The sequence below is a fragment of the Eriocheir sinensis genome, chromosome 9, assembly GCF_024679095.1.
Source record: "Eriocheir sinensis breed Jianghai 21 chromosome 9, ASM2467909v1, whole genome shotgun sequence".
NCBI classification, from domain to species: Eukaryota; Metazoa; Arthropoda; class Malacostraca; order Decapoda; family Varunidae; genus Eriocheir; species Eriocheir sinensis.
The window spans coordinates 12,201,677-12,212,706 of NC_066517.1; the positions used below are offsets into that span (position 1 = coordinate 12,201,677).

Genomic DNA, 11,030 nt, shown 5'->3' on the forward strand with positions numbered 1-11,030 from the left:
AGAGAGAGAGAGAGAGAGAGAGAGAGAAATAGGGGGTTGACGTGGGAGAAATTGCAGTGGAAATGTAGCCTCAGATTCTTCTTCCCTCCCATAAGAAGTTGAAGGCTAAAAATTCGCCGAAAATTCATCTTCCTTCCCTTCGTAATTCTTGAACCTATTTCTCTGACGGAAGGGAGAGAATAGGGGAGGAAGAGGATAATAATAAAGAGGAGGAGGAGGAGGGAAATAAGGGAGAAAGAGGGAGGTAAGAGGAACAAAAGGATGGCTTGAAAAATAGGAGATATAGACGAGAAATATTGGCACAGAGAGAGAGAGAGAGAGAGAGAGAGAGAGAGAGAGAGAGAGAGAGAGAGAGAGAGAGAGAGAGAGAGAGAGAGAGAGAGAGAGAGAGAGAGAGAGAGAACCTATGACCATCCTTTCTCCCTTTTCTCCACATTTTCCTCCCCCTTTTCCTTGGCAGCGCTCTCCTCCTACTCCTCCTCCTTCTTCCATCCCATCGCCTTCAAGATCCAACTCCTCATTAAAAAATAAACCTCAGAAAGCAAAGACCTAGATGAAAGACTACTACTACTACTACTACTACTACTACTACTACTACTACTACTACAGGGCACATTACCATTACCTTAACAACTTCACCAAATTTTATATACGACAAAACCTTTCACACTTGTCTTATGGTATCCTGCACTTGACACAGAAAAGTATGGATGAAAGAAAGAGAATAGGGGCGAGGCACAGAGGTGGGTCGCTCATGTGGAGAAAGTGCGCTAACCAGGTGACGTGTAGGTGGTTAACAGGTGGAATGGGCAGTAAGGGCAGCAGGTAGGTGGATGAGAAATGTGTGTAGGATGTATCAGAAGAGGAAGGGAACCGTAGAGACATAATGCAGACCTCGTGGAAGGGTGAAATCGGAGAAGGTTGAAGTAGACGAAAAAGGTAGTTAAATAGTTAAGAAGAAAGGTAGGTCGTTAAAGTAAGTGTGCAGGACGTATAAGATTAGGAAGAGGAATAGTAGAGGCATAATGCAGACCTCGTAGAAGGGTGATATAGGAGAAGGCTGAAGTAGCTGGCAGAGTTTACGTGGTTTATTAGGTGGTTTAAATGAGTGTGTAGGAGGCTTAGCAATAGGTTGACGAACGTATAAAAGAACGGAATAGTGGAAGGGTTACATAGAAGGCTGAAATAGATTTGATAGGTGGTTTACGTGGTTTCGTACGTGGGTGAAATGAAGGTGTAGGAGGTTTAGCTATACATGGGCGTGCTGTTAAGGTTCTAGATGGGTAGTAGCGGGAGATAAGGGAGGAACAGAGGTTACACTGGGCCTGAGCATGGTATCGGTGTAAGAAATTCATACCCACGCAGCGATGTCGAGCGAAGCCTAACGAGAAGGGGATTTACCTGGAAATGGCATGGACAGGTACAGGTAAAAAATGCAGGTGCTCTCTCTCTCTCTCAACTGTGTCTCTTATATAAGGCCCTAAAATGAAAATGAGAAACAAATGATGGTTTAAGTAAAAAATATTAGTCTCTCTCTCTCTCTCTCTCTCTCGTAAATAAAGCGGCCTGCCTCCTTCAAGCCTACACACGGACACGCCTGAGTACACACACGGCTGCCGGTGTACACGTGTGCGTATTTTTTGCGTAACTTAACTCATGGCTGTTTGAGTCTGATGAGCACTAAGTCACACGTACGTGAGGGTGAGAACAGCTGACTAACTGAATATCTGCCTGACTGACTGGTTGATTTTTATATTAACATCATTTTCAAAGTTTTCTGTTACCATTACCAAGCTGTTTTTTACTCTCCATTTATTTTTCTCCATTTTTTGTTTGATTTTCTTATTTTCTTTTCTACAGTTTTAATTTTTTTTTCTTCATTTCATATTTTTGCTCTCTCAATTCTATTTCTATTTCGTGTCATTGTTACTGATTCAAACTGTTTCATGCTGATTATAGAGAAAAACATAACAAAACAAAACAAAAAGAGTTAACTATCTAACTATCTAACGAATAAATGTTATTATCATTCCATTTTCTTCGTTGTACTCTTCCTTCTTCTATATCGCATTTACCTCTTCCTCTTCAGTATCATCCTCATCACTGCAATTTTCATCCTTTCCTTATAAACAATTTCCTATCCCACATCATATGAACTTTTCTCGTAGCTGGAAACACGCCTCTATCCTCTTCAGCGCTATAAACACACAAGAATAGCATCGAATCCCTTGACGTGGTGGCTATAAGGTGTTAGGTGTCTCGTTTCCAGTTGTGATGTAGTGGGTTCGGCTCAACGTGCAATTAGAACCGTGACGAAAAGGCAGAATTAGATCCTCCTCCTCCCGTTTTCTTTTCGGATTTATGATCGTCTCCCACTCATAGATTAACCACGGGTCGTAAAGTGCGTGAGGGATACTGATGAGGAGCTACACAAGAAACGGTTAAATAAAGAGTTCGGGATAAAAAGAGGAAGGGAAAGAAGGTGTTTGATTCGATCCGGTTGAGAGGAGAAAAAAAATAGTGTTCGATGCTGTGAAATGAAAGCTAGTTAATAATCTGCTGCGTTTTCTTTGATCTTGCTTCTTTTATTCTTTTTTTTTTACTTTCTTTTATGTGTAACTCTTGCGGTTTATTTAATTACGTTTTTATATGGTCCTTAAATACTAAATCGTTCTTCTTTTTCTTTCTTTTCTCTTTTCTCTTCCTCTTCTTCTACTTTTTCGGTCTCAGCTTCTTCCTCTTTTCTTCTTTATCCTTCTCTTCCTTCTCTTCTTAATCTTCTTTACTTTTTTTCTCAATGAACTCTTTTTCCTTATTTCATCTTTCACATTTTCTCTTCCTTTTCGACTTCTTCTTCTTCTTCTTCTTCTTCTTCTTCTTCTTCTTCTTTTTCTCACTATTATTATCGCTTCCATTATCATCACTAATATCATCACCTCAAAATTCACAAATAAAAAAAATAATACTACAATAAATCAAAAACGTATTACAACCGATGAAAAAAAAAAAAAAGCTTTATTCTAATCCTAACAACGACTAAAGTCTATAACATGATCATATTTTTACCACATTCTTCTTCTTCTTGCAGCTCTCACTGAAGGCGGCTTAACACATCTTTACGATTCTGTTTACGTCACAGTTTACGATGTTGAGTTACGAAGCGGTTTAGCTGTCTTACGTATAGACATTAGTAACTTCTTCCTCTATGTGGGAGGGGAAGTTACATTAGGAACTAGACACACACATAAGCGATTCCATTCCCTGTTCATTTTTTGCCTTGACTTTCTTACGTTTGTACGCGTTAAAGATATATAAATAAAGAAATATGAAGAAAAAACGAAATTGAGTGAGAAAGTATAGGAAAATTTGAGTGATGGAAAGTGAATGAGAGAAAGAGAGATGGAGATATAAATAGATTAAGAAATAAGAGTATGAAACGAAAATGATATAGGAAGATATAAAGAGAGCTGGAGTGATTAAAAAATGAATGAGAGAAAAAAAGTGATAGAGAGGGAGTGAACGTGTGTGTGTGTGTGTGTGTGTGTGAGAGAGAGAGAGAGAGAGAGGAGAGAGAGAGAGAGAGAGAGAGAGAGAGAGAGAGAGAGAGAGAGAGAGAGAGAGAGAGAGAGAGAGAGAGAGAGAGAGAGAGAGAGAGAGAGAGAGAGAGAGAGAGAGAGAGAGAGAGAGAGAGAGAGAGAGAGAGAGAGAGAGAGAGAGAGAGAGAGAGAGAGAGAGAGAGAGAGAGAGAGAGAGAGAGAGAGAGAGAGAGAGAGAGAGAGAGAGAGAGAGAGAGAGAGATACAATACCTTAGAAAGAATAAGAAAACAAACAGAAACAAATTAAAGGCAAATAAACCCCCCAAAAATAGACATATGAAGAAAGAGGAACAAATAATACGAGAAAAAGCCACATCATAAAAATAAACAAATGAACAGAATATATACAAAAACACCCATAAAATAATAAAAAAGGGTTAAGAAGAAAACAAACAATCGACCCCTCCCCCAAAAAAGGTACAAAGAAAAGTCCGAAAAGAGAAATTAGTTCCTCAGACACAAACCACACGAGAAAAAATCAGGTAAAGGAAAAAGGGAATGAAAAAAAAGGGAAGGAAAAAAAGGAGAATAGGAAACGAGAGAAGGAGGAGAGATAAGCCCGTAGAGTTTTCCCTACACAAACTTTCCCCATTCCGATGACTCATACGCTCCTATAGTTTTTTTTTCCTTACCAATAAAAAAGAAAAAGAAAAAAGAAAAGGGAAAAAGAAAGTGAAAGGAAAGAAAAGACGAAAATATATAGAAAGAGGTAAAAAAATGAGTATATAATTTTTTTTATGCAAGGGAATTCAGCGAACTTTTCTTCTTTTCCAAAAATAAATAAAAAGGAAAGAAAAAGAAAGAAAAAAAAATAATGAAAGAGCAAAAAAACTGTGTATGCGAGTCATTTCAGCTAAAGAAAAAACAAAAGTAATCCAAATAAAGTAGAAAGTAGAAATTATAAAGTAGAAAAGTAAAAGTAAAAGAAAAAAACTAATAAAATGTAAAAAAAAATATATGTTCGCAAGTAAATCCATCAAAAAAAAAGTAATCCAAATAAAGTAGAAAGTGGAAAGAAGAAAGTCGAAAAAGAAAAGTAAAAGAAAACCAAAAAAACAACCCTCTTAAAAGGTTAAAAAATAATGTGTTCGCAAGTGAATTCAGCTAAAAAAGAAAAAATCCAAAAATATATAAAAAATAGAAGCATAAAAATTTGTATTCATATTTCTCTTTTAATAATCTTCTCTTCCCCTTCCTCTGCCCTTCCTTCCTCCCTCATCTCCTTCCATAAATATGTTCCCTATTGCATTTCTCCTTCCCTCCCTCCCTCTCTCCCTTCCTTCCTCCTCTCCATCGCCATACTGCACCTCTCTCTCTCTCTCTCTCTCTCTCTCTCTCTCTCTCTTGACCGTCCTTTCCTTCTCCCTTCTTTATCCCTTCCTCTTCCTCCTCTTTCTCTTCCTTCCCTTCCTCATTCATTGCACTTCCACCCTTCCTTCCCTCTACATTTCTCCCTCCCTCCTTTCCTCCTTCTCTTCCTTTCTCCCTGACCATCCTCTCCTTCTCCCTTCTTCAACCCTTCTTCCTCTTCCTCTTCCTTCCCTTCGTCACCCACTACACTTCCACCCTCCCTTCCCTTCCTCCTTCCTACACTCCACACTGCATTTCTCCCTCTCTCCCTTCCTCCTTCTCTCCCTCCCTCCCTCCCTCTCACAACTCAAGATTACACACATCGTCCGTCATTTTGAAACATCTTACCTAATGGAGGTTGAGGAAAGGGAGGGAAGGCAAGGGAGAAGGGAGGAAAGGGGAAGGGGAGGGCTGTTGATAGCTCTGCTTACACCATGGGGACGAAGGAGAGGGAGGAAGGGGAAGAGGGGGAGAAGGAGGAAGAAGAAGGGGACGGGGATGGATAAGAAGGGAGAGGAAGGACACGAGATGGAGATGAAGAAGGAAAGAAATGTGTTAGACTTCAAGGTTGTAGTAGTAGTAGTAGTGGTAGTAGTAGTAGTAGTAGTAGTAGTAGTAGTAGTAGTAGTGGTGGTGGTGGTGGTAGTAGTAGTAGTAGTAGTAGAAGTAGTAGTTGCAGTAATAGTTGTTGTTGATTCTTTTAACGTTTTTTCTTATATATAACCCATGCGATTTATTTAGTTACTTTATATGTAGTGATCAAACACTGTATCGTTCTTCTTGGTCTTTTTCTTCTTATTCATCCTCTTGCTGTTATTGTTTTCGTAGTAGGAAGAGAAGACGAAGATAGAAAGAGGTCATCACACACACACGCACACACACACACACACATACTAGGCCTAAAAATGATTGGTATAGGCTTACAACTGTTTCTGAACTCATATCATATACTCGTACATGCTCTCAGATCTCTCTCTCTCTCTCTCTCTCTCTCTCTCTCTCTCTCTCTCCTCCCCTCCCGAGGGTTAAGAAAAGCCAGGTAAATTATTAACCTATCCGATTCATAGCCCTTAATCTCTCTCTCTCTCTCTCTCTCTCTCTCTCTCTCTGGAATCTTTGCATATCTCACCCAGACCGCAACCACGATCCCATTTTCTCTTGCGGCAAGCGGGCTCCTCCCTCGTTTTCTTTCGCCCCAAGCTTAGGAGGGGCTCCGCTAAAGCCGCCAACCCTATAATGATTGATTTTTTTATTATTTTATCTCTCTCCTCATCTCTCCCCGTGGACGGCTGAGAAGGACAGTGGTTGGGAGGGAGGGAGAGAGAGGGAGAGAGGTAGCCAAGGAGGAGGAGGGGAAGGAGGAGGAGGAGGAGGAGGAGGAGGACGAGGAGGAGGAGGAGGAAGAAAGAGAGAGGAGAGTATGGGAGGAGAAGACATTACCCCTCTTCATTTTTTTTCTCTCTCCCGTTCTTTTCTCTCCCTCCTTTCGTTTTTAATACCTTAGAGAGAAAATATGCATGATGGGGGGGGGGGAGAGAGAGAGAGAGAGAGAGAGAGAGAGAGAGAGGCGGGGGGTGGGGGGGGGGTGAGAGAGGGTGATTCTTACATACTAGATTCAAAATATTAAAGCGAGGAAACACACACACACACACACACACACACACACACACACACACACACACACACACACACACACAAGCACGAGGAGGAGGGGGAGGAGGAGGAGGAAAAAAATAAAAACAGGTTGAGAAATGGCCACAAGCTGCCGCCCTCCACCCTCATTTCTTTGCGGGCCTTAAATGGAATAAACACATGTATTTAAGTTTTTAATATAAAGCGACTCTCATCCCCACCCTCGCCTATGCATATCCTACACTCCTTCACTCCTTAATTAACCTCCCTCCTCCTTATCCTACATGCTTCCTTACCTCCTCCCCTCCTTCTTGTCCTACCCTTTCTTTCTCCTTGCAAATTGACCCCATATATACTTCATCCCCCTCTGACTCCTCCTTCCCTCCTTATTCTACATGCTTCTTTCCTCCCTCCTCCTTCTCTTGTCCTACCCTTCCTTTCTCCTTGCAAATTGACCCCCTGTATACTTCATCCTCCTCCTCCTTTTCCTCCTTCCCTCCTTCTCCTTATTCTAAATGCTTCCTCTCCTTCCTTCCCTTCTTCTTGTTCTCTCCACCCTTTCTTTCTTCCTCCAAATTAACCCCGTATATTCTTCATTCCTTCTCCCTCCCCCTTCCCTCTTTCTCCTTCTCCTCCCCTTGGTCCTTTCTTTTCCTTTTCCTTCTTCTTCCTTCCTCCTCCCCTAAATCAACTTTTTTTTCTCCTTCATGTCCTCCTCCCTTTTCTCTCTCCCCCTTACTTTCCTCTCGTCTGTCCCCATAAAATGATTCCTTTTATTTTATATTTTTTCATACCTTTCCTTTTCCTTTTCATTTTCGTTCCCCTTTCTCTGTTCATTTCGTCCTTTATTTTTCGTTTACTTTCTTTCCCCCTCTCCTTTCTTTCCTTTCTAATTTATCACCCTTCCTTTTTCCCTTCTATTTTGAACATATTCTTTCCCATTTCCATTTTTCTGTGCCTTCATTCCATCTTATATCCCAACCTCTTCGCCTATCCCTTCACCGTCTCTCCTCTTTTTTCCTTACCGTACCTACTATCCTCTTTTCTCCCCCGTTTCCTTTCTTTCTCTTATCCTTAACACCCTACGCCCTGCTATTCTCCACACTCTTCCTCCACCCTTCTCTACCCTTTACTTGAGTCTTCATTCCTACCCATCACTATCGTCTCTTCTTCCTCTTTCCCTTTCTTTCTCCTATCCTTAACACCCTACGCCTGGCTCCACCCTTTCCTTGAGACCTCCTTCCTACCCCCCCCCCCCCCCCAACGTCTCCTCTCCTGCATATGCAATCGGCGGGGACTAGCTGGGAGCGTTTAGTGGAGGGGAGCAAATCAGCCCAAACAAGCTTAACTACTGGTGTTTGGGGTGGCTATTAGCGTCGGGCCGGTCGTTAGCGAGGGCCGGGACCCGACGCCAGCCCACCAATCAACCGGCGTCTAGCTTAACCACGCCTTGTAGTGGTTGACGGGCGGGCCACCAACTTCTCTCTTTGATATCACTAATTTGGGTGACGATGGTTGTGGTTAAGTGTACGTGTGCGTGTGTGTGGGGGGGGGGGTGGAGGGGGTTGGGGGGGTAAAGGGGAGGTGGGTGTTTGGTGTCGTAAGTCAACCCACCTGCAAAACAAACACACACGCACACACATACACACTCCCTCCGTATATAAGGTGACGATAAGCAGGTATATAATATAACATTGGGACGGTCACCTTGCTTTCTCTAGCCATGCACCTCTTCCTCCTCCTCCTCCTTCTCCCTATACTCCTCTTCTTTGCTCTCTTCTTCCTCCTCTTCCTGTTTCTATCCCCTTACTATATTTCCTTTTTTCTCTTTGTTTTCGTCTTGTTTATATTTTTTTCCTCCTTCTTCTTCCTCTTCCTTCCTCCTCATGTCTAGTTTTTTTGGCCTTTTTCTTCAGTGCTAATCCTTTTCCTTTTCTTCCTCCTTGTCTCCAATCACATCTTCTTCTTCTTCTTCTTCTTCATATTCTTCTTTATCTTATTTCACCATCAACAACAACAACAACCAACAACTCAACCTCACCTCTCTTCTCCTCCCCACTCCTCCTCCTTCTGCTCCTCTTCCAGACGGACTCCTCCTATGTAAATTACTTTCCATCTCCAACACCTAAGAATTATCACAAAGCGGCCGTAGCACTCGGCCTGTTTAAAGCAAAGCAAGATAAAGCCTCAGCCCACCACACCCTGGACCTTCCCCTGCCTGCCGAAGCCCTCTCCTAATTGGCCAGGCGCTCTCGCTCCTCTACTCTGATTGGCTCCCGCGCTGTGACGTCACGGGGTAGCGCTGGGCCGTGTAAACAACCCCGTCTCTTTATTTAGTCGGCTGATAAGAGCTGTGTAATGCTACCTTTCTTGATACCTGGCGTGGGGGAGGGAGCGAGGGAAGGTAAGGAGGCACGTAGGAGGAGGGAGGAGAAATATGGAGGGTGAAATGAAAGGCAAAAGGGAGGAGGAGGAGGACTAGGAGGAGGAGAAAGAGGGTGAGGACGAAATGAGGCAGAAGAAAAGGAAATGAAAAGGAGAGGGGACGGAGGGAAAAAGTATGGAGGGTGGAATGAAAGGGAGAACGGAGAGAGGAAGTAAATATTAAGGGTGAAATGAGAAGCAAAAGGAAGGACGAAAAAACTATGGACGGTGAAAACGAAGGAAGAAAGAAGGGAGGAAAAAATATGGAGGATGAAAAGAAAGGGAGAAGAGCGGGAGGAAAGAATATGGAGAGTGAAATTAAAGTGAAGGAGGGATGGAGGGATGGAGAGAAAACAGCATGGAGGGTGGAATGAAAGGGAGAAGGGAGAGAAGAAAGAATATGAAGGGTGAAATTAAAGTGAAGGAGAGATGGAGGGATGGAGAGAAAACAGTATGGAGGGTGGAATGAAAGGGAGAAGGGAGAGAAGAAAGAATATGAAGGGTGAAATTAAAGAAAGGGAGAGATGAGGATGGAGATAAAAACAGTATGAGGGTGGGTGAAATGAGCAGCAAAAGGGAGGGGGAAAAAACTATGGACGGTGAAAACGAAGGGAGAAAGAAGGGAGGAAAGAATATGGAGGATGAAAAGAAAGGGAGAAGAGCGGGAGGAAAGAATACGGAGGATGAAATCAAACTGAAGGAGGGATGGAGAGAAAAAAGTATGGAGGAAAAGTAGGTTCAAGCAGGTGCTATCGGCCGTCTATCGTAGCACGGCGCACCTTGCTCATTAACCTGCTGATGTCGGGTAATTCAGGGTTAATTAATGTTTAATGAGAGCTGACCGGCCCGCCCGACGATGGTGGGCGTAATGGGACGATTAGGTAAATCACGGGGCGGCGCCAAGAAGAAGAGGAGGAGGAGGAGGAGGAGGAGGAGGAGGAGGAGGAGGAGGAGGAGACGAAGGAAGAGGAGGAGGAGGAGGAGGAGGAGGAGGAGGAGGAAGAGTAATGTTTATCCTTGTTGCTGATGAGGTTGATAGAGTTGCAGTTATTGTAGACTTTGTACCGTTTTCTATCTTATTTTTTTTCTTCATTACATTGTACATTAAAAGGAAGATAAACAGCATATGAAAAAAATAATGATGCCAAGAATTTAAGAAGAGAATAATAGTGTTGACGTGAGAGTGGTTACTGAATAATAGAAGGGAATAAGAGTCAAGCGCAAATGGGAAACGTAGAAAAAGAAAAACCATTAGCGTTAGGAGGGCTTAAACAACACACAAACTCAGGTACTCACTTCCGGGTCGTCCTCAGGTGTCGAGGAGTCATCTGAAGCCGCCGCCGCCCCTGAAGCCACGACAGCGACCTGCAGGGAAAGAAAACATTTGTCACCTTACCTGATATTGGCACACCACACCTGTTGTTAACCCTTTACACCTGCTATTGGTACGATACGCCTTTCTGTCAATTTGCACCCGTGTCTGTTATACTACACACCTGTCTGTCATTTCACATTTGTTATATATATTTTAGATCTGTTTACCAGTGAATACATGTTATTAGTACTTCATAATGGCTAGCGTCACTCCGCACACCTGCTCTTACCTGCAATTTTCATATCATGTGTGTTTTTACCATTTACAAATGCTCCATACGTTGTTGTTTTTTACACCTAATCTATCGTTCCCTATTTACCTTCTTCTCGACATCTGCCATTGCATTCCTTATACTTTAAAATCTCACATTCCACATCCTCAACCACACATAGTCCAGTCAACACATATTATGGCTGTTCCCACCTTATACAAACACTCCATCTATTGTTTTTACCCCTAATCTTTCAATCCTTGTATAGCTTCCACCTGACATCTGTCCGCACATACCTCAGACAGTAAAGCACACCTTGCATTCCACATCCTCAACCCCACGTAGTCCACTCCACTCCCTTCCACACTCAGCAGTACAACGCGCCTTCCACCATCCGTCAGCATAAATAAGATAATGAAACACCGACGTAAACACATAAATC

General features: G+C 42.6%; 1 protein-coding gene across 1 annotated transcript in view; it reads right to left on the reverse strand.

Moving 5' to 3' along the window:
• The window catches only part of LOC126996282 (protein madd-4-like), a 75,049-nt gene extending 64,332 nt beyond the window's left edge, over window positions 1–10,717 (reverse strand). Inside the window, exons 1-2 of the mRNA XM_050856658.1 lie at window positions 10,697–10,717; window positions 10,299–10,367 (exon numbers count right to left, since the gene is read on the reverse strand). Of these exons, the coding sequence (XP_050712615.1) occupies window positions 10,299–10,367; window positions 10,697–10,717 (90 nt within the window). The remainder of the gene's footprint in view (window positions 1–10,298; window positions 10,368–10,696) is intronic.
• Between the last annotated feature and the right edge of the window lie 313 nt (window positions 10,718–11,030).